This window comes from Idiotropiscis lumnitzeri, chromosome 5 (assembly GCF_059441095.1).
Source record: "Idiotropiscis lumnitzeri isolate Australia: NSW breed Sydney's pygmy pipehorse chromosome 5, RoL_Ilum_1.0, whole genome shotgun sequence".
In the NCBI taxonomy this organism is placed as follows: domain Eukaryota; kingdom Metazoa; phylum Chordata; class Actinopteri; order Syngnathiformes; family Syngnathidae; genus Idiotropiscis; species Idiotropiscis lumnitzeri.
Genome location: NC_142395.1, coordinates 28852058 through 28879197, shown reverse-complemented (window position 1 = coordinate 28879197; position 27140 = coordinate 28852058). Strand labels below are relative to the sequence as shown.

At 40.4% G+C, this 27140-nt stretch overlaps 2 protein-coding genes and 1 long non-coding RNA gene across 8 annotated transcripts in view; 2 read left to right on the top strand and 1 right to left on the bottom strand.

The window, feature by feature from the left end:
• The first annotated feature begins 3174 nt into the window (after positions 1–3174).
• ctxn2 (cortexin 2) lies at positions 3175–6796 on the top strand. 2 transcript variants are annotated; one of them, XM_088296751.1, is made up of 2 exons: positions 3175–3625; positions 4289–6794. In XM_088296751.1, exon 2 carries the CDS (start codon positions 4349–4351, stop codon positions 4592–4594), a length of 246 nt encoding a protein of 81 aa, XP_088152877.1. In that variant the 5' UTR covers positions 3175–3625; positions 4289–4348; the 3' UTR covers positions 4595–6794. The 2 variants fall into 2 exon arrangements, with proteins under 2 accessions (XP_088152877.1, XP_088152878.1); XM_088296752.1 differs by lacking the exon at positions 3175–3625 and adding an exon at positions 3632–3859 and having other exon boundaries at positions 4289–6796.
• Positions 4262–27140, bottom strand: part of LOC148337581 (uncharacterized) — a 28154-nt gene continuing 5275 nt past the window's right edge. Inside the window, exons 2-3 of one of the 4 annotated variants that reach the window (XR_015843235.1) lie at positions 26037–26130; positions 4262–4558 (exon numbers count right to left, since the gene is read on the bottom strand). This is a non-coding gene — a long non-coding RNA (uncharacterized LOC148337581). Of the gene's footprint in view, positions 4559–16449; positions 16583–21710; positions 22025–25032; positions 25352–26036; positions 26131–27140 lie in introns of those variants that run through there. The other 3 variants (XR_015843236.1, XR_015843233.1, XR_015843234.1) reach the window with 3 other exon arrangements.
• Positions 10714–26522, top strand: slc12a1 (solute carrier family 12 member 1). Of its 2 annotated transcripts, XM_088296754.1 has the most exons (26): positions 10714–11712; positions 13229–13369; positions 14456–14531; positions 15294–15389; positions 15468–15607; positions 16495–16605; positions 16713–16824; positions 17340–17467; positions 17586–17670; positions 17904–18061; positions 18134–18241; positions 18908–19031; positions 19143–19244; positions 19800–19955; positions 20039–20138; positions 21230–21341; positions 21434–21574; positions 22428–22534; positions 22649–22731; positions 22825–22950; positions 23962–24090; positions 24760–24871; positions 25010–25096; positions 25169–25304; positions 25763–25830; positions 25914–26522. In XM_088296754.1, exons 1-26 carry the CDS (start codon positions 11467–11469, stop codon positions 26047–26049), a joined length of 3120 nt encoding a protein of 1039 aa, XP_088152880.1. In that variant the 5' UTR covers positions 10714–11466; the 3' UTR covers positions 26050–26522. The 2 variants fall into 2 exon arrangements, with proteins under 2 accessions (XP_088152880.1, XP_088152879.1); XM_088296753.1 differs by having other exon boundaries at positions 25010–25304.

Here is a 27140-nt window from a genome sequence, read left to right as displayed (position 1 = left end):
TCCTATGTTCCTTTGCTTAACCAGGTAAAATAAAATACATAAAAAGATTTGTCAGAACTCAACAAATGTTTGGATAAAATAAAATGATACTATATAGACAAAAGAATAGTACACTGGACCATAAACATCTAATGAAGAAAATGTAAAGATGGTTTCCCCTTTTGCCGCACAGCCTCAACTCTTTTGGTAAGCCTTTGCAGACATGATACGTTTAGATAATCAGAATCAGAATCAGAAATCCCTTTATTGTCATTGTACTCAAGTGTGCAGAGAGATTAGAGAGCTCCCCTCTCCAGTGCAACACAATATAGTCAAGATGGTTCTAGCATTTCTGAATATAATCTCATATTGTAACACATCCATGAATGCATGTCAAGGTCTCTGCAGCTTGCACAATTCAAAATAATCTCCCACAAAGTTTTTATTTAGGAACACATTGTCCTTAGTCACTTCCTCTGAATGGATTTCTACAACTTCATTTTATCACCATGTCTCAGGTTGACCTGTGACAGAGAAGAGAAGTTAGTTAACCTTTAACATAACACATGTGTTAACCTGTAAGCAAAAGGTCAATAAAGGCACCTTTTGGTGACATGGCAATATATGCATTCATAAAACTGAGGAGTCTAATTCACTTTAGAACAACAGACAGTCAAAAATGCTACCGGTATTTATTTTGCTGTAATATCATTTTATAACGCTCTTATACTTCACAGTGACATCTTATTACCTCACTGTAAACTGGGTCACAGCTAAACTTTGATAACTAAATGACCATATATTCCAATATAGCTCTGTTACCTAAGGCGATTAATAATTGCTAATGTCACTTACTGTACATTGCCATTACCACTTCTTTGAACTTTCAGGAGCAGATTAAGGCACTGTAAAAGTGGGGCGATGCGAAGTTCATTAACATTAAAGGTAAACTGTGCCCTGACCCTGAGATAAAAGTCTAATAATAATCTTTATCCTAGTGTCCGATGGACACAGGATAGTCTTTATGCAACAGGTTTAGTTTTCAGTCACACAAGTGAATGAACTGCATAAGATAAACAACAAAATCAACATTAGATCCAGTTATGCAAAGAGCTCATAATCTTATTTTTCACCTGCCGTTTTTAAAATGCATTATTAAACGATAAATTCCAATGATGAAAGCCATCAACCTTGCAAAGTATAGGAAGGAAAATTAGGTCAAATGTCATCAAAATATACACGTAATCACAGTGGTGTCTTGAGATACAAGTTCAATTTATTCTTTGGCCATGCCCAAAACTAAAAAAAAAATTAAATCTCAAATCACCTTTCCCCATTAAAATGAATAGAAATGCAATTCATCCCTTCCAACATCCTCCCAAAAATGTTATTTATTTTTTTAGTGATGATTTTTTAATGAGAAAAATACCACTCAATAAAAGTGACCTTTATAAAAAAGAAAATAAATAAATAAACATACATGATTGAAAAGGATTAAAAAACATGTAAAGAGTGAAATACATTATGTCACACTTTTTTGCCCCAATTAAACGGATTTTTGAACTTGGCCAGCTGGGCCTGGCTGCTTCCTCACACTTAACAAAAGATTAACGTAACTAAATGTGCTAAATATAACCAGTGAGGGTTTGTGTTTGCATTCTCGGGCTTGTCCGCTTCAGCCTGTGTAAGTGGAGAATTGATCTGTATGTTTTTATTTTTGGAGTTTGTAGAGGTGATCACATGAGCTCACGTCTGATGTCAATAAATCCAAACTCTTGTCCAGAGCGCTTTCATTCTTTCACAGGTTGAAGTGGACAAGAGTAGTCATGTGCATTTTCATTTTGGTGGCGATTGTCACCTTGAATTGACAATTCGAGCAATATTACCTCGCTTGCCTCCCTGCTGTGATGTAGACGCTAAAACCAGACAGAAAAAACAAGTTGAGCTCCAAAAGGGAGCGTGCCAATTTGTCAAAAATCTCATCACAAAAACAAGCCCTTATGTCACTACAGAATCTTTTTTTGGGGAGGGGGGCATTTTAGTACTGATGCAAACATATTCCAGTAATTTCCGTCCTATACCAAATACACCTGTATATAAGCCGCAGCAAGTCTTTTTTTGGGGAAAAAAAAGATATACAATCCGCACTAGGCTGTAAGCTGCCGTTTCAAAATAAGTTCTTGACTGCATGTACAGAACAATTTTGAACTGTGAATGCACATAAAGGTACATCAACATATTGTTAAAACAGTTCCTTTTAACACGGCAACAACTTTGCTCATTAAAACATAACAGACCCGAGAGGAAAAAAAAAAAAAAAAAATCGACATTTAGCGTATTTTCTGAACTGTAGAGCGCCCCTACTGGTGAAAGAAAAATCCACAGAAAAGCCACACTCTTGTATTAGCCGCATGGTTCAAAATCTAGAAAAAAAGTAGCGGCTTATAGTCTGGAAAATACGCTATATTAGCGGCAATGTTAAAGGCCATGTGGTCGTTTCAATGACAATGTATAATTGTCTTTGTTTTACATTTAGTTTGACAGTACATTTCCAACTGGGAGTAGCAATACTCATCTTCTCGCGGCCGAACTGCTGATCGTCGCACTCGCAAAGTAAAATGAACAAATGACTCAATGATCGTACTCGATGACTTTGTGAAATCTATCCGGGATGCATGTATCCACTATAATGAGAAATGCAATCATCCCGTTTTTGCATTCTTCCCTTTCTTTTGTATCCACTTCAAAAATGAAAAATGGAGCTCGCTTTTAATTTATTACACACCCAACAATGACCATTTCCCACGTGAACTTCCTAATCCTCACATCTGAGTCACTGCACCACTACGACAAAAAAAAAAAAAAAGCCTCATAGCTGATATAAACTTGTACTGCATTACAGATGGCCGCTTCCATACTGAATGTTGTGGCCAGATAAGCCGCGAGTTTTCTCTCCTTTTCTTCTCAACAGCGAAACCACTCGACTTCATCGCAGGCTCATCCGCCTTATCGCGTCTCAGAGGATCCATATCATCAGTTCAAAACAAACGAGGCTTAATGAGTGATGCTCTTGTGATACCTTTGCAGTATTTACTCGCCAGGCACAGTGAGAGGCGGCATTTCTCCTGCAGACCAAACCGTGACTTTCCGCTCTCATTTCGCTGTAGTCACTTTGGGGGGGGGGGGGGGGGACACACAAACACACCCAGTCTGCAAAGATGCAAAGGGAGGAGACGGAAGACGGCTTGTTCATCTGCCGCTGCGGCCATCCTGGCGCTGCCGAGGGAGGAATGTTTTGAATGAGTGAGGCAGCAGGGCAGCTGAGTGAGACTAACAAGTGGTTGCCATGCAGCAGAAGCGTGCGCGTTGCTATAGGGAGAGATAGACATCGAGAAACAGAATGATAATGAGCAGGAGGCACGAGGATGAGCAGCAGCGGCATCCCTGAGAAGAGACACAGGAGGGCTTGAGCTTCAGCAGCCGCCTCCTGGCTCCTTCCTGTTTGGGATTCTTGTTTTGGGGAGACACTAGCCTTCAACATGCTAATAGTGGAAGCTTTCATGGACGTATTTGTGCAGCGTCTGAGAGGGAGGACCTCTGCAGAAGATGCGCTATCAACAGGTCTGTGAATGGCACCACGATGATGGTAAGACGCCTGCTTTTGGCACAGTCTCCCGCTCTCTTTCATCATCCTACTTTCCTCTCCTGTGTCTGTCAATTCATTCCACCGTCTATCTCATTCACTGGCTCGTTCTCTCGAGCCACCTGCTGCTTGGAAAGATTTGCGGCCAAACGACGGACTTGCCGTAAATGTGTGCATTCAGCGTCTTGGGTGCAATGGAATTCCACGGTCTGGCCGACGTATGCTCCCATGCAACAGGTCCAAAGCCATTTTGTTTGCAGGAACTAACACCAATGTGATCTTTTTATGGCTTAGCGTGTGTTTAAGATGGAACTCGAAGCACTGCGACACACCGGCGTTCCAACTCAGCCCGACGCTATGTGGGCGAGTTTTCGCCAAATTGCTTCTTTGCCGTGACTTCATGGGTGTTTTCTTGATGTCAATCTCTGCAACATTGTGCCAAAATGGAGAGCGAAGTTTATCGAAAAGAAGCTATTTATAGATTCTTTCACCCTTCGTGAGTCACGGTTAATTCTTGCAAATAATCCAAATTCAACATTTCTCCGAGCCGTATCTTTATTTTATTTTTTTTTTGTTTCCTTCTTCGTCAGTGGCTTAGCAGTGTTCCAGGTTGTTTAAATTAATTGAGAGCCCCAAATCTGAAGCCATCACATCATCTGTGTCTAGGTAACATGCAAGCAGTGACCCAGTCAAAGGAGAGATGAGGCACCTCGATGTTGATTTACAATGTGCAGCGTCCACTACAACCACTCCCTGGCTGCCATGAGCGGAAACGACATGATGGCGCACTCTCTGACTCTGGAACAGAAGACGGCATTTGCCTTTGTGGGGATGCTGCTTGTGTTCCTGGGACTGCTGATAGTGAGGTGTTTCCGGATCCTGCTGGACCCCTACAGCAGCATGCCGTCCTCCAACTGGGCCGACGGCATCGAAGGGCTGGAGAAAGGGACCTTTGAGTATGCGCTGACTTAACACAGGGGGACAGACATCCGTAGATGTCCTGAAAAATGTTTTTTTTTTGCCTTTCATATGCATTCAGTCAATCGCTGAGGGAACACATGCAAACACAAACGCAGGTCACTGTTGTTTACTTGACCAGAGTTGGAAAAAGTACGTTTCAATCAAGTGCAAGAAAAAAGAATTTTGTTCATATTCGAAGGCGGATACTTTCCATGGGAATTAAAAAATTCCAATTTTGTTACTTTGGGGGTCAACGTGTGGTTGTTTTGCTGATTATCCGTGCATGTTATAGCTGCGGTCAGTATGGGCCGCGAGTAAATTGTGTGGATGAAGCAGAGGAATACGCAGTGTGAGTTACAAATTGAGATTTGGCTGTTATAACCAAGATTATTCGACAGATGTTTTTTTTTTTAATTTAGATTATGTTTTCAACAAACGTACAGTTTTGCAAAGTTTACTTCACATTCTGTCAGTTCATTCCCATTCAAAGTGTTCACCTTTGAACATTTCCAGAATTTTGAAACCATCATATCTCTGATGGCCCAAACAAGACAAAAGTATTGGGTCACCTGCCTTGACTTGCATTTGAACTTGAAGCCATCGGCTTGAATATGACGTTCCTCACTAAGTCATTTTAACAGCTTCATCTCGTAGGCTTTTCCGCAAAGTTTACAAGCGTGCTTAAAGGATTTTTTTTCATCGTTCGTTTGGGGATGACACCTTCATGTTCCAAAATGACTGTGCACATAAAGTCATCGATGAGAGAATTTGGTTTGGATGCACTTGACTAGCCTTAACAGAGTCCTGCATAGTGATGGGAAAATGAAGCTTCCAATTTGCTTCGTGAACCAGTTGCTGTATTTAGGAGTCCTCTAGATGGCACTGTTGCTTTAAATAAAGGGTTTCAATAATGGCAATTCATTGTTCTTTCAGCCCAATGTTGAACCGAGAGTGCCATCTAGAGGAGTCCAAAAAAATACAACTGATTCATGAAGCAGATTTGAAGCTTCCTTTACCCATCACTACATGCAAGTCAATGCAGATGAGCAAATACTTTTGGCAATATACACAATGTGGCTCATTGTGTTTTCTCCTCAGTCAGCCTAGAGTGGTTTCAACTGCGTCTACATTTTATTGTGGGAGTGAGTGCGAGGCAAATGCTGTGTCATATTCTCCTTCAGCGCATCAAATGGCACAGAAATGGCTGAAGCTCCCTTTAACCGTCACCCGAAAGCCGAACGCGCGCGTAGGCTCACGGCGACAGGAGGACACGCGAGAGGTTTGCGGTACACAGCTGTATTATTCCGATGTACACTCAGGGACAAGTTTCCTAAAGTGATCTCCGAATGGCAAAAGCGATTGCACATCTGCACGGCAGAGTCGTCCTGCACAAGAATGTATGTGATTGGATACAGGGTATTGATGTGAAACTATCATGTGGATCGTGTGGGCCAATCGAATCCAATCAGTCGGTGAATGAAAGACATGCTGCTGCTGTGTACGGATCGGTTTGAGAAGCCACGAAAGGGATGACAAAATGATTTGTATTATGGTGTTACTGTTTCTTAATGACGCAAAACCATCATTCAGAGTTTGTACGGCTGCTGCTGCTGTGGGTGAATGATGGCTTACTGTTTGGTGCCAAAGTCTGTGCGAACGAAACACGTTTACTATCCATTTCATCCGTCCGGAATGACAAATGATGATTAAGAATGTCTGTCAAGAATCTTGTCCAAAGGTTGGCTGGTCGAGCCCAAGGAACAAAATAAGGATTAAGGAACGGGAAAGGACTTTTAGTGCTGCTAGACTCTCACGACCTGTCTGCGTAGAAGAAGGTCACATTGAAAATGGACATTTATGAGCATCGTAGAGGAAGTCGTTGTCTATTCTCAGCCGACCTCACGACACCCTTCAGACAACGCAAGACTGGATGGTTCGAGACGGCGCATCAGTCACGTGGCAGACTGGTCAACGTTTTGAGCTTTTCCTTTGCAAATATCTACACTTTCCCCGTAGTGCTGTGAATTTGCCTTACTGTGACCTTCAATGGGTTTATGTGCCTTCATCTAGAAACATTAGAGCTCCTGTATGTTGTGTGGGCGCGCGTGACATATCATGAAAACAGATATGCGGACCTGTTGCCTGCTCACCTGGTGGTTGAGGTTTCTTGAGGACATTGGACTCAAATGATGTAAAATAAATGGAGTTTCTTCACTTAAAAGTGTGAATTTGAAAGCTTTGTGTGAGAAATAAGGGTATATGGTCAATTTCTTGTAGATAGATCACCTCATATATATATATATATATATATATATATATATATATATATATATATATAGACAAAAGAATGACAAAGAGCAAAGTAGAAGAACAGATGTGAATATTTTACATAATTTTACTGCGACAATCTACAATTACAGTAGTCCTGCGATGCGATATCGGGTGTTTTTTTTTTTCTCCTCGGTAGTACAATCAAGTGTAATTAGACATCCACTACAGTAGGGGGCAATGGCGCTCTCATTGTCAGAGTGTCCGCGTGTAGATTTAGCTCGAAGGTGAAGGTTTTTTATTATTTTTTTGCACATTAACCGTGGAAAGCATGCTATATTTAGTAACATTAACAAACCTTTAAGCGACACCATGACAAAGATGAAAAGGAAGTCGCAGAGAGAATAAAAAGCAATCTTAATAATCTTGATTTCCGTTCTCCCTTAATGTCATTAATATGAAATGCAGTCTTTTACTTATTGCAATTTTATTGAAAAAATTATATCATAGTTGGGAGGAGGGGTGAAATATTTAAATAATAACACTACGAATACTAAAACTAACCGTTTGAAATGTTGATTGTTAAAAAAAAAAAATCCTTTTTTAGCCCAGACCCGAATTTGGAAGACCTCTCTACCAATAAGGTATTGCAAAACAAAGGAGTCCTTGTAAAAATCTGTGTTTTAAGGTGAGACAGAAGATTAGGACTCAAGTGTAATCACAGTAGATCTTAGTGTTCATTGACCAAACGTTACAAAGTGTAAGAACAAGTAGTAAGTCAAATCATGAACCTTAGCTTTTACTGATTATAAATCATAAATTTTATCACTTGTGGTCTTCGGACTGCTTGTGCCTTTTGTGTCGCGATAAGCTTACAAGATACAATAGCTTCTTTTTTTAAATACCAAAGCTTTTTGAATAGTGCTAAATTTCTATAAAATCTAAATTAATTAATTTGATTGAAAAACTGCACCACTGATAATACCTTGCGCTATTTGTATCTAATTAGAAATTGTGCTAAATGATCATAGCAGCCATTAGCTAACAAAAAAAAGACATTGAAGAACACAAATGGTTTATCAGTGGAATGGAGACTTTTGCAGGTGGTGCAAATGTTTACAAAGATGGTGAGATCATTTTAGCCCTCCTCAAATTCCTGTCTTGACCGTGTCGTCTGGAATATCAAGTCAAGTAAGCCCTAACTAGCTGGGCCCTTTTTGCAGAATTGATCAATGATTATCTACTGTGACATGAACAGGTGTTCTTAATGATCATAAATTGATAAATTAATGATCGTAAAATCATTGTTGAATAACTTATTTATGAATCCTGCAAAGGGAAGTAATCTACTTTTTGTCAAATAACTTTTGTTCTCAGCCAAATGGTACTACGAAAATCAAGTTGGCCACTCGGACGCTTCCTAGAATGCAAAAACACAGCGCAGAATTGCGCAAAAACTGTCAGTTGAGCAGCTCATCGTACAATCAACAATACAGCAACAATGCTGACTGGCGACTTGTCGTTTTGTAAATGACATCATTCCCAAAGAAGACCGGAGCTTGCCGAACAAAAACATTTTCGTAGTTAGGGTGTTGCTATGGGCCAAACTAGGAATCTAGGACATTTGCGTTAAAAAAACTAACACGAGTATTCTTAAAATAGATTTATTCCTCATTGTACGGTTGGTTAAGTTTACTTCACACTTGGACTTTAAGTTTTTACTTTATGTTTAGAGTGAATGGCAAGTGGGCCCATGCAGAAAAAATCTGGACATTCGCCCATCCGTTCAATTAAAAAAAAATTACTTCGATCACAACTTGTCTTCAGCTTCGAGAATGTCCTACATCACAAACAGCGTCTTGTGTGGGATATTTTTGAGTGGAGATTCGAGTACAATGCAGGGAAAAAAATGTGCAATTCGCAATCTGTAGTCTAGAACACGGCCAGTTATATCAACACCTTGCAACGCGACTCGGAGCAACAGCAGACACTCACACTGCGTGGCGAAATGAAAACAATGTAGCACAATATCATTGCGGTCCGTGAGCACCAAGGGCTCCATACAACACAGCCGGTTTACAATCTCGACTGGGACCGAGCCAAAAAGGAGACGGCGTGGAAATTGGAGAATAGGCAGTGAGGAAGTTGGCGTATCTGGTGAGTGTGTTGACTTGTTTAAAGCAGACAAATTGCCTTCCAACATTAGTCGCAGCCAAAGTAACACAACCAACAGCCACAAGACTCACGACTCATGTTCAAACTTTTTGTTTTCTGTTTGAGGAGAAAAAAGCGCATCGGTGTCATTGTGTTACAGACCTTTCAGCGACAGACATTTGAACACAAACGATGGAGCAACATATGTAGACAGATACTAATATGCATATATTATTTATCCTCTGTGAAGAACGACTAATATTACTTCAGCAATTTTGACTTTATCATGTATCACAATTTGGTAAATTTAATCAATTTGCTTCACAAATCAACATTTTTGGTCAGTCCACATCATGTGGGTGTTATTGATACAAATTATCCATAAATCTAAAGGGTTGAAAATGCATTGCTCTCGTCAACGATGTCACGTTAATGCTTGACCAATCGTGACATTTTTGGGGTCTCCTATATACGACGATTCTACACGTACATATATCTGTATGTGAGTGTTATACTGCCCCCAGGTGGCCAAGGCAGGCATTAACAAGGAGCAGGAAATTTTTCATTGAATTGAATTTAAGAAAAAAAAAAGTGCCAACATTTTTCTCAATTCTTCGCATTACATTTAATTACAGTTTGTTAGCGTGTTCTTATAAAAATAGTACAGAGTACTTGATTTATTGTTTTGGGGGGTAGAATAAAACAAATGAATGGCATTTCAATTCAAAATTCATTCACACAACAATATCTTACGGCACCACTTAAGTTCAGAGTTACAGTCCACTTGCACTGGGTCAGCACATCCAGCAGTTGGAACAGCACGGGAAAAAAAGCTTCAAATATGTGCCAGTTACTTTGATAGTGTGGAAGTACAGCAATTGGGCTCCATTTATAGCGTCAGTAACTTTTACGGACTGCATTCATGTTGCATAAGATATTTGTCATTTCTTCTTCGCAATGTACACTTCACGCTCGTCGAAGAGCCACTTCTTTGAAAAGTCTGCAGTGTGCCGTCTCCCGAGCCCTTTCAGCAATATAATGAAGATTTCCTGCCTGTGCTGTTGCAGCCTGGACAATTTGGAGTGCCGGGCCCACTGTTAAGTCTTAAATGGACTCCACAGTTATTTGAGGTGACCTGCAGACTGTAAATTAAGTCAGCCAAAAAAAAAAAAAGTCCAGTGGCTCTGCCGGTTTGAAGGATGTTTATGTCCAGATGGAAGGCAGCAGCGAGTACCAGGTGTGTCCAAAGAAGAAGACTGCAGTCTTTTTTTTTTTTTTTTTTTCACTCTGTGTTGACGTCAACACCAGTCACTTTTACGCTTCCCTTTGACTGAGCTAAAAACAAAGATAAGAATCGAAAGCCTGGTTGCCACTGTGGAAAATTTTCTCTCTTCAGCATGACTCATTCCGTACAATTCCTGAAGAAAACGGTTACAACCTCATTCTGATAAGCCTTATTGCCTGCGATTGTTTCCTTTCCATCTGTACATAAAAAAAAAACATATACGCTGGACTACTACTTCTCCGCATTGCAAAGCAGCCCCAAGGTCAGATTTTGAGTCATTAGCCGGCCTTTCACTGGTGCGTAAATCACCGCGTGTGTCAGTAATAAGGAAGTTTACCTGTTCAAAAAGTATTTTTTCAAGGCAGTTCAGGAGTCACGTGGCTCCAGAGAAGTGCCTTGGGCATGTTCCTGTCATTCATGGTCTCACATTAACTCTCATTTTATGGCTAATTCCTCACTTCAAGTCAAACCAACGATTCCCCTTCAAAGACTTTCCTGCAAAGTATGATGATGAATCGCGTTCGTTTTGACAATTCGATACATTTAGCAGACTCACTAGGAAAGTGGATGAAGGTGCTGATCTATATGCAAGAATTCATCAAGCATCTGTAACGTCTGCCGCTTTGTGATGTGACTTTTCCTCAATGGGAATTTCCTGTCCCGGTGATTCATCCAAAACATGTTCTGCTGGAAGGAAATACCCACATAAAGCCGTAAAGTGCCACCGTTGAACAACGTGTGCCGTTGCGCTGCACTTCACACAATAATATTTGTAATCAATTGTCCGGCGCTCAGGCAATGAGCGCCTTTATCTCTCATTTGGCGTTTTATGACTTGGTTAATCGTTAAGCAACGCCTTTGTGATGGAGCAAGGACATAGTTGACACCCGTCGCTCGGTTTTCGGAGGGTTGATCCTGAGAGTTAGCCAATAGCTGAAATTGCCACTATGTGACCCTGGGATGGAGAGTATAAAGGTGAGCCATCGGAGACGAATCCAGTCTGTATAAAAGAAGGAGCTCTTCGAAGACGTTTGACTCAAGAGCGTTTATGTCCATAAAGCAGTCGTCCCAGGGCTCGTTTCTTTGAAAATATTCTTGGATGCCTGAAGACGTCAAATCCAAAATCCAAGCAGGTGTTCTAGCCTTGAATCTTTGAGAAGATCCTTCACCATTCCCGATGGAGAAGGTCAAGTCAAACAACGGCGAGCATGTCAACCTCGCTTATGACGCCACTCTGGATGGACCGCCGGTCTACGAGAGCGGCGACGATCACCGGACGGTCCGGCCCTCGGTGGTCAGCGCCTTCGGTCACGACACTTTAGACCGTGTGCCCAACATTGACTTCTATCGGAACGCGGGGAGCATGAGCGGTCACCGGGCTGTGCGGCCGTCGCTGCAGGAACTGCACGATGTCTTTCAAAAGGTGAGTCTTCCATTTGGCCTTTCGTCCTCAAATTCGTGAAACGTGATCGGTTGAAAATATGGAATTGATTTTAGTTTGGAATTGATGTCAAGGTCTTGACAGACCACCAGAGGTAGAAAAAAAAGATTTCCTGAGAAACGTAGAATTGACATTTCAACCCGAGTACGTAAAGCATCATAAATTGTGAAAGTTGAATGTCGGAGAATTTCAGTTTGAAAGGAGTTTTTTTTTTTGTGTGTGTGTGATAGGTATTATCTTGCCAAAAAATGTCTTCAGATTAGAGTAAAAGAGTAAAACTTGATTATTCATGAACAAATATCCTCGGCCCTCATTAATTAGGGACGCGCTCCTTTGAATTCAAAGTTTTCAGTTAAAAAAAAAAAAATCCACTAATAAGATCTCCAAGTAGATGCGAAAATTAATGTGACGTTTCATACTTGCCCTAAAAACTCAACTTAAAAGACCATAAGAAGAGCAGCGTGGGCGGTCGACTACGTGATAAAATTCTGCAATTAAAAAAAAAAAAAAAAAAACTTTTTCAAGGATTTTAGATGTGGCAGCCACCTGTCACACATTTTATTAAAAGTAAAAAAAACAAACCTGTAACTCATTCAAGTCCTTAAGTGAAAGTAAAAAATGTATAAATCTCTGCACACAAAATAATTTTATTAACTTGCCTTGTGCAAAAAAAGAAAACATGTTGCCATACTTTTGCTAATGTTAACTAACACACACAAAAAAGAAAAATTAGCTCATGATAAAAAATGCACCCTGCACAATTATGTTTCTTCAAATTAAACGGTGAATTTTTTTTAAATTGCCAAAAGGCAAAACAAATTCATCGCAAATCACGCGAAAGACCACAAATCCACAAATTTTGCTTTTCCGAATGTTTTGCTTTTGTCACAAATCCTCTCTGGTTTACGTTTTTCCTCGCCGCAGCAATCCCATTTTTTTTTCTGCCTCATAAAATCCGAAGATCACAATCAATCAAGATCCAAACCGCCACTGACGTTACCTCGCTACCTATTTGACTTTTTTTTTTTTTTACATATTGTGTTGTCATCCAAAGGAGGTCAATAAAAAGTAATGAGGCTACTTCGACAAAGTAAAGAGTACAAAATCCAGATATCCGATTTCAGTTGTAGTCGACAGAAAAAAAAAAAAAAAAAGGTCTCGAAATGACGAATGGCCTGGACAGTTGAAAATGAAAGTGCAATTAACCGCATTGAAGACGACTTGGGCAGTGTGACAACAACCAAGTTAAACGCACGAGTGAGATCAGACTAAACAAGATGTTGGGGAGTCATTTGAGGCGCTATATTCATCTTCCTAGAAGGCCCAAATTTGTTTTGTCTTCTTGCCGTTAGTTCTCAAGGGCACACACGCAGCAGCGCAAATTGACAAATGATTTATCAATCTTCATCCTGATAAAAACATGCACGTTCTACTTCCAAGTCAACCCCATTAAGGTGAAAATGCACATTACTCTCCTCTAACGCCTTTTTCCCAACAGAACGGAGCCATCTCTGTTCCAGACACCGTGGAGGATGACTGCGAGGGGAGCGACGGCACCCCCTCGGACGATGTGGAGTCCGCTGTTCCGCTCGACAGCGGCAAAGGACCCGTCAAGTTTGGCTGGATAAGGGGGGTCCTAGTAAGTTATGGTGGGCCGTGACACGCTGCCATTGCTTTATAAAAATAGAGTCAATGGAAAACCACTGGAATATGTATTCAATAGTCTACTAGTGCGCTGAACTATCCGTGCGCCGGAACACTAGTAAGACAATTCAGCACGCTAGTAGAACGACCATATCGTCCGGCTGACGGTTTTCCACGAGTCTGTCACTACTCTATGACTACTACTCTATTTTGGCGCACAAGTAGAATGAATGTCTTACTAGTGACATTTGTTTTCCACAACTGTACTACATTTCTGTGCGACAATTTAACTATGGTCACACTAGTAGAGTGACTAAAGGCTACTAGTAAAATAACCCATTTACTTTAGTCATATTTTTTCTCTACTGCATTGCGTTACTGTTTGGCATTTCTGCACAGACCGTGGCAAACACGGAACAGTTAGGTTGCACTAGTAGAATAACTGGAACGCACTAGTAGATTATGTTTTACTAGTGAAATCTTTTCAACGACTGCCTTCCACTTTTATGAAATTTTGTGCACTTGTACAATATCTAGGGTGCACTAGTAGAACGACTGTCTGACTAGGGATGCTTTTTCCATGACTGTATGACATATCTACACACTAGTAGAATGACTTTGTCTTACTGGTGATGTTTTTGTCCACTATGACTTACAAGTACAGTAAGATATTTCTGCGCACTAGTACACCTAGGGAGGAGGAGTAGAAGAACTAGTGCCCACTCATAGAAGAACTATGTTACTAGTGAGGCTAAATTGTGCACTAGTTGACAACTGTGTGCTACTAGTACAACTCGTGACATCATGAAAATCAACTGGTTAACATTGAATGCTTCACTAATATGACTAATAGCACAGAAGTGAACTTGAATAGAGTTTTGCTTCACTAGTAACATGTGCACTTGTAATTCTACTCGTGCACAGAAATGTCACACAGTAAGGTGAAAAAAAACATCAGTACTAGCTTGAAGTGGTGCTACGCTACCTCAGACCTGCAGTCGAACGACTTTGGAAATGACACCGTGCGTATTTGTATGATCTTACAGTGGTAAATCCTTACTCATGAATTTGTTGTCCACAGGTGAGATGCATGCTGAACATTTGGGGCGTCATGTTGTTCATCCGCCTGTCCTGGGTGTTCGGACAGGCTGGCTGGGGTGAGTCACTGTTTAGTACTTTTGATTTTACCATTAGCCTACAGATAGTGACGGGTAAATGAAGCTTCGAATGTGCTTCATGAACCAGTTGTTGTATTTTTGGACCCCTCTAGATGGCGCTCTCTGTTCAACATTGGGCTTAAATCCCAATCAATTGCCATTTTTTAAAGCCTTTATTTAAACCAACAGTGCTATCTAGAGGACTCAAAAATACAACAGCTGGTTCATGAAGCTTCATTTTCCCATCACTACCTCCAGACTATTGGCCTGTCGTTATGTAAAGTATCAATTTTCTAAAAGCAATGATGGTCCTACTGTTTTTATCGGGAAAACCTTCTTCAAGGGAAAACATGTCCGCTCAACATATGCAAAAAAAATAAAATGAAAAAATTGCCTTCCCCAAGTCCCTTGGAAAGATAGAATAAAATGGAAACAAAAATGTGAAGTGCATATTCCCATTTGTGAGATAATGTATGAACTGACTTTCTATAATGCAAACAAAGTGGGGGCCGATTGTGCTTTCCTTGCTCAAGAATTTATTGATCAGCCCCAGCTTTTGTTCCAAACTGTTTTGAAAAGCTTGCAAAGACTGAAGCAGTCGCCAAATCACGTGACAATTAGATACAGACTCAGCCTCCTTTGGGAATGTGTGCAAAGGTGACCGTGGCTTTGATTTTTACAAACAAGGTGTTTAATAACTGACGAAGAATGTATGACTGTCCATTTAAAAAAAAAAAAAATAACGATTTGTGCACATTCCAGGTTTGGGAATTGTGGTTATTGCTCTCAGTTGCGTGGTGACAACGATCACTGGCCTTTCCATGTCAGCCATTTGCACGAACGGCGTGGTCAGGGGAGGTAAGTCAACACACCCCGTGAGACGCCAAATAATGAGCCGCGTGAAGATGACTTATCTGCTGTGTGTGAAATTTTCAGGAGGGGCCTACTATCTGATATCCCGCAGCTTGGGCCCAGAGTTTGGTGGTTCCATCGGCCTCATTTTTGCCTTTGCCAATGCAGTAGCTGTGGCCATGTATGTTGTAGGATTTGCAGAGACTGTTGTGGATTTACTCAAGGTGCGTAATATTAAAACGCTTCTGGTCAATGCACCAACGTTTGAGGTAGCGTATTTTCCGGACTATAAGGCGCACCTGTATATAAGCCGCAGACAGAATACACACACAACAGAATATTGTATTGAGGAAAGCCGCTTCGAATGGCTGCATGTTGGCAATGTTCCATCCACAACGGCGCAGGCGTCCCTTTACACCCTATACTACGGTACCTGTGCAAAGTCTGGGGAAAATACCAAACGAAAGAAAACTCAATTCACACGCAAGGTCACAATGTACTTTAGGCTAAACTTAAGTGGGCACAGAAATGGGGCCCCATGCGTTTAAAATAATTGAGCAAAGTTCCAAATTTCCAAGGATCCATTTGGACATGTGAGAAGTCAAGATTCACCGCGTAATCTTTATCATTTTCGCAAAAGCTGCTCTGATCTCACAATTAAAGTGACGCCGGGCTTCCATTCCCAGTGATGAGTGGTTTTAAAACATCAATTTCACAAAGATGGGTGAGAACGGCTACGCGTTTAAAAAACATATTTGACGAATATACACGTCGGTGGCATTGAATGGATTGGTATAAAAGTATCATTTTTGCGTTTTCTTAAGGCTGGTTGGTTCATTGTGCCAAATTACTACGTTGAAATTAGTTAAGGAGTTTATGTCAAACTTTGCCGTCCTTTTGTGCCATTTAGGCGGGGGGTCAATTATTTATAAAATTAGCCACAGCAGGAGGACACTGCATACTACTACTGTAACCTTAAATTGATTGTTTTGAACCCTTGAAGCAGAGGTATACCGATTGTACGACTAAATGATAATTAATGAATACCTCGGGACAAAAACGGACCGCTGCTGTAGCTTATATGTGACATCATTATGTTCTCTCGCTTCAGGAGCATGATGTACTGATGGTGGATCCTCTAAATGACATTCGAATTGTTGGAGTCATCACAGTGGTGCTGCTGTTGGGCATTTCTCTGGCTGGAATGGAATGGGAAGCCAAGGTTAGCGTCACATTGAAAATCTTGTTTGAAACTCCTCAGGCATATTGTGGCAACGTTTTTACGCTTAATTGCAATAAATGAAAAACAAATCCTGTTGCCACCCGCAGGCTCAGATAGTTCTACTCATCATCCTACTGGCGGCTATCGTGAATGTATTCGTGGGCACCTTCATTCCTCCCACCGAAGAGAAGAAATCCAAGGGGGTGTTTAATTATGACGGTGAGAAAACAGTTCTGCTTATAGACATGTACATTTTAAGCATTTGCAACACCGTGGTGCCTTAACATTAGTGATGGCTAAATGAAGCTTCAAATCTGCTTCATGAACCATTTGTAGTAATTTTGGACTCCTCTAGATGGCGCACTCTGTTCAACATTGGGCTGAAGGCACAATGACTTGCCATTTTTTAAAACCCTTTATTTAAACAAACAGTGCCATCTTGAGGACTCAAAAATACAACGGCTGGTTCATGAAGCAATTTTGAAGCTTCATTTTCCCATCACTAGCTTGAAGCCTTTTTTTTCTTTTTAAAGCGTTGTTCACTATTTTCCAAACTGCTGCTCATTGTGAAGTGAGTGAAATTGTCTTCACAAATTTGCGCTTGAAATTCAAAGCAAAAAATTGTTTGGATAATGGCGCAAAAAACTTTTAAATTTGGTTACTCAAATCGCAAAGTGCCACTGCTTTTATTTCGAGCGCAGGTTTGATGATTTTCTCTTCATTTTTCTTCACAGCCAAAATCTTTTTAGAGAATTTTCCGCCGGATTTCAGAGATGGGGCATCATTCTTCTCAGTGTTTTCCATTTTTTTCCCCGCTGCAACCGGGATCTTGGCGGGAGCTAACATTTCCGGCGACTTAAAGGTCATTTTTCCCACACAACAAACTCTTCATCTTCTTTACGGATTCATTTTATTGTCATTGTAGTGAGTAAGGACTATAAATGTGAACTTGGCTAACAAAGATTTGTGCTACTTTCCAGGATCCTCAGGAAGCCATTCCTAAAGGCACCTTATTGGCTATTCTGATCACTGGTATCACCTACCTGGGTGTGGCCCTTTGTGTCTGTAAGTCAGTGCTTCGCAATTACTTTCTGTTACAGCCCCCCCAGCAAGAAGAAAACAATTCCCCAATCCCCCCAACACTGCCCACTCTCCGCCACAACTCTAAATAAAAGCATTTTTGGTGCAAAAACAACCTACAGTTAATACTTGCCACTGCCTCCTACTGGAGTGGATGCACAATTACAGGGCCCGCCCCACTTTGCTATTATAAAGACGTCATCTTATTCTCTTGTCAGCTGCCAGCGTCGTGCGTGACGCAACAGGTGACATAACGAACCTCATCATGCCTGGAGTGCCATGTGGAGGCTCAGCCGTGGCGGCCTGTGAGCTCGGCTACAATTTTACTTCCTGCGAAGTGGAAGACTGCAAATTTGGTGCAATGAACAGCTTCCAGGTAAACGGCACGTACGAAATATCAGCTTCACATTCTGTATGAGGCTTCTCTTTTTAATGATGTGTGCATCAGGTGATGACTCTGGTGTCAGGCTTTGGGCCTCTCATCATCGCTGGGACTTTTTCAGCCACTCTCTCATCCGCCCTGGCTTCTCTTGTTAGTGCTCCCAAAGTTTTCCAGGTTAGTCATTCCCAAATACGGAACTACAGAGGGGCTTTGAGAAACGAGTGACCCGACTTTTAAAGTTTTTCAGTACGTCCAGTAACCCTTGATAGTGGTGGGTAAATGGCGCTTCAAATCTGCTTCATGAACCATTTGTAGTATTTTTGGACTCCTCTAGATGGCACTCTCCGTTCAACTTTGGGCTGGAAGCACAATGAATTGCCAGTTTTTAAATCCTTTATCTAAATGAACAGTGCCACCTAGAGGACTCAAAAATACAGCAGCTGGTTCATGAAGCAAATTTGAAGCTTCATTTTCCCATCACTAGAAAATATGTTCCCACATTATCAATGCTCTATACTCAATTTAATTCTGTTATTGCCGTATGATTTTTCTAAAATACAATATTCTAGAGTGCCATTTTGCTTATTAATAAACAATAGCATTTTTTAAAATATTTTTTCTAGGAGAGGCGGGAATCAATTGTTGGCCTTCACATTCTTTTCAATAGAGAAAGATGATTTGCGTTAAGCTTGTTTTAAGTTACAAGTGTGGTCGGAATGAATTCAATTCATGTCTCAAGGCGCCACTGTATACAATTTAAGACTTGACAAAAGAGGTCTTCTTTGGATACAATTCAAGTACATTACCGCCCTTGACTCGTTATTTTGATCTGTGCTTCAGGCGCTGTGCAAAGACAACATCTATAAGGCGCTGCACTTCTTCGCCAAAGGACACGGCAAGAACGACGAGCCCATCCGTGGTTACATCCTCACGTTCATCATTTCTGTGGCCTTCATTGTCATCGGTCTGTTTCATTGTCTTTATGTTTATTTTCAGACGCTGAAATTAAAACTAAAAATGTAGTTTCTCGACAGGTGGAAATTAAAATGATTGTTTTATCTTCTGGTCTGCACAGGGAATCTCAATACCATCGCGCCCATCATATCAAACTTCTTCTTGGCATCTTACGCACTTATCAATTTCTCCTGCTTCCATGCGTCCTATGCAAAGTCACCGGGTGAGTATCTTGTGAGCCAGCCGGTCAACAAAAAAAAACAATCATAAAGAATTTTTAAAAAAAAATTAAATATTGATATGAATATGTTTTCAATTGCCTTAACTGGATTAACTCATTTACTGCCATTGGCAGCTAAAGACGTCCAAGAGCCCCCGTTTTTTTTTTTTGTTTTTTTTTACTCGGCTGGTAGTTAATTAATTAATTATAAATAAAGGTTAACAACCTCTAAAAAACAGTCAGTTAAAAAGGGTGAAGCCAAAATTTACCTGCACACTGTAGTGCATTTTAATACAAGAGCTTTATTAAAAAAAAAAAAAAAAGAACAAATAAATAAATAAATATATAAAAATTTACAAAAGTAGTCTTTTTAATGTTTAGTATTGACTGGGAATGTTAACTTTGTGTTTGTAGCTTGCAGCGTTTGAGTGCTGAATTGTACAGAATGGTTTTTGTAATAGTTTAGTCTAATAGTCCTTTCCTTTCTGAAAGGCCAAATTGTTAACGACTTTAAATTTCTGTCTCAGCTAACCGCCCACATTGCTCATGTGTCACCAGGTTGGCGACCAGCGTACAAATACTACAACATGTGGTTGTCGCTGTTGGGTGCCATGCTGTGCTGTGCTGTCATGTTCGTCATCAACTGGTGGGCGGCGCTGCTCACTTATGCCATCGAGATCCTCCTCTACATTTACGTCACTGTCAAGAAGCCAGGTGAGCTGTTTGCGCGCGTGATGTCCTCGTTTTGCCCTTTGACCTCTGGTATGTTGGCACTCACCCATTGTGGGCCTCTGCAGACGTAAACTGGGGCTCATCTACTCAAGCGGTGACGTTTGTCAGTGCGGTCAGCAACGCTCTGTCTCTAGCTGGCGTAGAAGATCACGTCAAGAACTTCAGGTAAAGGCTTTGCGGGCTTTAAAAAAACATTTGTGCTGTCAAGCGCTTCAATTTTTTTTAACTAATTAATCGCGAAAAAAAATAATCCGTAATTAATTGCGATTAATCGCATTTTTTCTACTATGATTTTTTTTAAGCTTTTAATAGGTATTTACTTTACTCTTGTAATTAATGTAAAATCACCAAATACGAAGTTTATTTTATATCAAAGACTGTTCTAATAGCTTTCTTTGATCCTTGAATACGATCAGTATTTGAATTTGGCTTTGCAAGCTATGCAAATTAATTTTGTAACTAAATAAAAGGGAGTTAAAATATTTAATTGCGTAATGCTTTAATTTTGACAGACCTAATTGACATATACGGTATTGTGCTCTTAACCAGTGCATTTACTGTATTTTCCCCGACTATAAGCCGCTACTTTTTCCCTCGATTTTGAACCGTGCGGCTAACACATCGGTGCAGCTTTTCTGTGGATTTTTCTTTCACCAGTAGGGGGCGCTCTATAGTTCAGAAAATACGCTAAATAAATCCAGATGTTCTTTTTCTCTTTGGTCAGTTCTATTTTAATGAGCAAAGTTGTTGCCGTGTTAAAAGGCACTGTTTTCACAATTTGTTTATGTACCTTTATGTGCATTCACATTACAAAATTGTTCTGTACATGCAGTAAACAACTCATTTTTGAAAACATAGGAAACTGCGGCTTATATACGGGTGCACTTTATGGTCCGGAAAATACGCTATCTGTGTATTTTTTTTTTAAACTGGGCCATTAGTGGGGATTTAAATCCCTGCCCTGTCATCAAGGGCCCAAAAGCTGGCCTTGTGGGGACAAATTTGAAATCTGATTAGTTCAAGAAACCGTTCCATTGCTAATGTAGTTCAACTTATCAGCACGATGGGCAGATTAGACTGAAATAACAACGCATAAAGGACAGAAGTTAATTGGACAAAAAATATAACATCCAACAGAGCGCTACGCAACGATACATCACCATGAATGTCTAGAATACCATGACCTCAAATGTCATTACAATCAAAGAAATGTTTGCATGCTTTTGACCTAACTTTTTTTTTATTTTTTTATTCAGGCCTCAGATCTTGGCATTGACAGGGGCCACTCGCACCAGGCCAGCTCTGCTAGACCTGGCTCACTCTTTGTCCAAGAACTACGGACTCTGCCTCACATGTGAAGTTTTTGTGGTAAAGCGACAAAGTCTCACATCGTCTGGTTGTAAAGTGCAAAGATTTGCGTGGATCAGAAAAGGACCTTTTTGTCCATTTCATCTCTCCAGGGCCCAAGAGTTGAGTCCTTGCCACAAATGAACGCCAACATTGAGAAGAACCAGCAATGGCTGAAGAAGACTAAGCGTAAAGCATTCTACACCGCCGTAGCCTTCGACAAATTCCGGCAAGGAGTCGAAACCCTGCTGCAGGTCTGTCAAATAATGTGACACGGAAAAACAAAGCAACTGACCCAGAAAAATCCATTTTGTTAATATATAACTGGAGAATGAAATGTACACATCGCAGAAGCTCATTTTTATTGACCATTGTTGTCCCTGAAGCGATACACCGAGTATCTATTGCTATGCTCTGAAGATTCTGGCAAGATGCGGAGAGAGTTAATGAGAAGCAGGAAAACAATCATATGGTTTCCACTATCACACCTCAGATAAGGACTTTCAATGTCCGCATTTCTGACTTCAAACAGCGCGTCACTTTCAAGGCTGCAATTGATTAACACTCTTCTGGCCGAGGGCTCCGAGACGCAGGATGTGCAGATTGGCCTGATCTGAACTCGTGGCAGTAAAACAGCCCGGCCGCACAAAAGTGGAAAAGTTTTCCGTCCTCTTGCTTGGTTTCATGGAGAACAGCAAGAAATTCTGTTGACGACAGAGTTGGGAATCTCTAGCATGAGGCGAATTCAATATTTGATAGCAAGGTGCACAAGTTTGATTTGATGCAAAAGCGATCGTTGTGAATCACTAAGAATGCAATTCTATAAAACGACGACCTTCACAGTATTTTTTAAGCTACAAACGCCAAGCTTGGCGCTGTAAAATTAAACAACAACAAAATCACGGCAATTTACTTATTTTTACACACGGATAAAAAAAAATAATAATTAAAAAAAAGTCGTTTCGTGAGTTCTCGCATTGTTTTGGAGATGAAAACTATTAAGCCGATCCACAACCCAACAATAAGATTCATCTCATGCCACTGATTTTTCCGCAATGTGATTGACCGCCTGACTGTTGCGATACGCGTCCATGTGTCCATTGACAGGTGTCGGGTCTCGGCCGCATGAAGCCCAACATACTCATGATCGGCTTCAAAAGGAACTGGAAGACTTCAGGTTCCGAAGCAGTCCAGAGTTATGTGGGAGTGCTGCAGTAAGTTATTAACATAAATCCGCACACACTGGAACTCCCACACGGTTGTTATGAATAAATAAAGCACAACTATGACTCGGATGAAATGTGCCTAACTGCTTCCCTTTCTAACAGTGACGCCTTTGACTTTGAATATGGAACGGTGATTTTGAGGATGAACCAGGGACTTGATGTTTCTCATATCGTTAAAGCAGAAGGTTAGTATGAAATAGTTCAACAAAATGTAACCATATGGCAGCAACCAGAATAATATCCAAACTATATTCACGTGTCGTAATTGTTTACTCCAGAGGAAATGCTGAAATCAGCAAGAGAACAACAGGCACTGGACAGTGACTTCATGTCAAATGGAGTCAAAGCCAAAGGATTGTTCAGGAAGTCCAGACAATCCTCTCAGCAAGTGCTTACCACCCGAGGTAAGGTTTTATAATGCACTCTATTTGGAAAGGCGGTATCAAGCAATAAATCCTTAAAAAAAAAAAAAACACTACTTTCAATCGACTGTCTTGGATTTGAAGAGCATTTGCCAAATGAAAGCAATGTCTTTCTGTCCTTTTTGGAAACTTCTCCAGAGTCCCATTAGGATATAAGTCAACTAAAAGATTTGTCTCGGGGAGTAATCCAAGACTTTGTTTGTTGCAGCATCTTTATGCACCAGTTGTTCTCAAATAGGGGACGTGGTGTGAGGTCGGGAAGGGCATTTGAGATCTGGAGGACATGTTGAGTTTTGTTTTTTTTCCCCATACAAGATTAAAGTGTAATTGCCCATCCGCGACAGTAGGTGGCAATGGCACTCATGTATTTATTTATTTGTTCTTCTTTTAGGTATATTGATGCACATTGATTGAAATATTTTCGGTGGCAGACTAAAAGATGGGGGAGTTAGTGTATTTTTATTTATTTATTTTTTTAAATCAGGGAGCCACTCAGGGTGTGGGCCACTATTTGCCCATCCCTGTGAAACTTGATTTTACTATGTTAAGAAGTCGATAAAATAGGGAATCTATTTGCGCGCAGACAAGGTTCGGCAAAAAAACTAATTGTGAATGTTCTCCTTCGGTACAATTAGCCCATGACAACTAAGGTCGCATAACTCCATTTTTGTCATTTTGCAGGAGAGTCATTATAGTTTTCTGGCTGCCACTAAAATGTTACTGTACTAGTGGTTTAAATCCAAACACGAGTCAACTCTATCAATATTTCATGAAAGATAAATAACATTTACTTTACTAGTCCAGTCCGGTACATTTGCCACCTCGAATAACGAGTGACTTGTTGTCTGTACCTAATCTGCATTCGGCCTCTGCAGGACATTAGAAGTAAAGAATGTCTCTTGGTGAATGCACAGTCATTTCCTCCTCCCGTCTTCCCTCTCCGCAGTCACTCAGCGATTTTACAATGCCTCCAATGTTTTGTGTCTCCCTCAGTGTCGGTGTGCGGCCCCCCAACACCACAGGATGCCAAAAAGAATGAGAAGCTGGTGGAGGCCAGTGCTCAGTTTAAGACCAAACAGCCCAAAGGAACACTCGACGTGTGGTGGCTCTTTGACGATGGAGGTGGGTGACGCTTGTGTTGTTTATTCCGACCGTTAATTAAAAAAATAAATAAATAAATTACACAGAATATTTTTAGCAGTCTTGCAAGAGCAAATCGTATCACAGAGAGACAACAAATTGCTGACTCATTGGAAAGATTTCACATCATGTTGGCTCTCACGTCAGACTTTTTTTCCCTGCTCCACACTCTTCCGCCTTCTCTCCATAACATGTGTGACAACGAGGCACTCTAAAGAGGCCACTCCAGTCCAAACAGTTGCAACATTTAAATGAACAATTTCAATAGAATGTTCACATTTTGAACACGAAAGTAGTAGACATTGTAAAATGAGTACTAGTTTAGTGTTTTATATAAATTATATTTACTGTATATAATTGTTTTTTTTTACAATTATGCCAATTTTGTAATCAGCAATAATAAACGTAACTGAATTTAAATTTAATTGTACAGCCCTACCTTCTGCCATCTAGTGGAAGAGCAATTAATTGTTCTACTGTCATACATTAATAGCACGGCTACAAAGATGCATTATTTGGAGTAAATAGACAACAATTTTTGGTCCACTCAAATGAAATTGCAGCCTTTCCCATGCAAAAACAGCACCAACTCAACACAAATTTTACAAATAAAAACAACTTGCATCATTGTAATTCCTGCCTTCCTCCCAGGTCTCACCCTGCTGTTGCCTTACATCCTCACCACCAGGAAGAAGTGGAAAGACTGCAAAATGAGGATTTTCATTGCAGGGCAGCCCGGACGCAGTGAACTGGATAAACAGGAGTGAGTGGAATCAGCTAATTGTTTCACCATCAACTCTAGCCTAACAAGCGTGGGTCTGATTAATCTAGAGGAGATGTTCCTGGGCGGTGAATAAACATACATTTAACCGTTAATTGTTGTGCCTTCTCTGTCTTGTAGGATGAAGTCCTTACTGCAGAAGTTCCGAATTAAATGTACTGACATTATAGTCATCGATGACATCCATGTCAAACCCCGGAACGAAAGGTTTGTGGTGGAAAATCACCTCGGTGCAACGTCTGCCCAGGGTGCCTCATGTTCTTATTTGTATGCTCTCAGCTTGAAGAAGTTGGAGGACATGATCGAACCTTTCCGCCTTCACGAGAGGACTAAAGAAAGTACGCAGGTTGAAGCCATGCGGAAAACACAGCCTTGGAAGATTACTGATGATGAGTTGGATGAATTTGAGGAGAAGGTATTTGAAGCTCTTATATGCGCATGATCGCATCATTTTGATTGAGCCTATATTGGAGAATATACAGGATGGTATTAATACAATACAATACAATACCATTTTATGTATATAGCGCATTTCACAACAGCTTACTTTACTCCTGAAACTTGGCATCCTTTGGCCAAATGCATCAATATCAAACCGGCTGATTTCAGAATGTCATTTAAATTGTGGTCACAGCGACCTCCAGTGGACAAAATTAGCAACAGCATTACTTTTGTAGAAACATTGCAGTTTATGTGTTCTCTCTCTCTGCCGTCAGAATGTTTGACACACCTGGTTGAAAGAATTTCACAATTGGATCACTTTTATGTATTAAATGGAGCGGCAAGAACACAAAACTATGCAAACAGGGTCACGGCCAACTGCTCTCAAAGCTATCAAACTCATTAATGAGCAAAACCGCTTCTACTTTACAGACCAACCTGCAGGTTCGACTGAATGAGTTGCTTCAGGAGAACTCCAAATCAGCCAACCTGATTGTCGTGTAAGTAGAAGCATTTTAGGACTCTCGCCGCTTCAACTCATCTGTTAAAGAGTGTGACTCTGAGTCTGTTCATCCCCATGCAGGAGTATGCCTATCGCACGCAAGGAAACCATCTCTGACTTCCTTTACATGGCCTGGTTGGACATTCTGACAAAGGACCTCCCACCCACCATCCTCATAAGAGGCAACCACAAGAGTGTGCTTACCTTCTACTCATGAGAGCCTTGCACACGAATGTGCTTGCTTCAAATGAATGCTTCCGCTGTGATGACGAACAACGTTCAAGGAGCGGTCCAGAACCTTTAGATGTGAAACAAAACAGTACGGTTACCATTACTAATCAGCGGCCATCAACGCTCTTTCCACAACACGGAAATCCTTTTCTGACTCTTTATGAGGTCACAATATTAATAACGGACCCTTATGGATTGTTTTAAATGCATAAGATGCACACACCAAACATCCTGCAACCAATCAGTTACCTTCAAATAAACTGAACACGCAGGTACAGTACACCCAGGAACTGTTACTGTGAAATAAATGTATATAGTAGGAGTCTAACGTCAATAATTTGTACTTTGGGGAATAAACAACTTTTCATTAATGATTTAATAGCATGAACTGTGATAATGATAACAGGTAACCTTTTTTTTGTTTTAAAATAAAAATGTAAATTACTATCTTAAGTTTACCCACCCCATATTTTATTTCAGTTTGGATTTATTTAAGGTTTTGTTTAGATAACCAATGTTTCATAATCATTCTGAATGTATGCAATGTAATATCTTTATATTTAAGTGTACTTGTGTGTGTCCTTGCTGGGAATAAAAATCATTTTAAAATAAAATGAATTTGCCGTTGTTAGTTTTGTGTGGCATTTATTAGAATTATTGTTTGCTGAGATATACAATTACGTTCATCTTGAGTATTATATACTGAAGAATAATAGTTGGATAATTTCAAACAGGAAGTTTGAAATGTTATAATTAAAAATTGGCTCCAATTGAAATATTTACATAATATGACAATAGGAGTCTAACGCCCATATGAGAAGTACATACAATGTCCGTACTCTAGCGGGTTTTTTTTACCATTCGGAATTTCACATAATAAGAGGCAGTAGTAAGCTTATCCACTTGATGTGGCTAAATTGTGGATACATTACGTCTTTGTGCCACAACACAAATACAGGAACGGTATAATGAAAATTGCATATTTGCATTTTTATGACATGATTTCATGACAAATTCGGGAAGATAAAACTTCAAGAAATACTTAGGTTAAAAAAATTCATATTTGGCTGCAACACC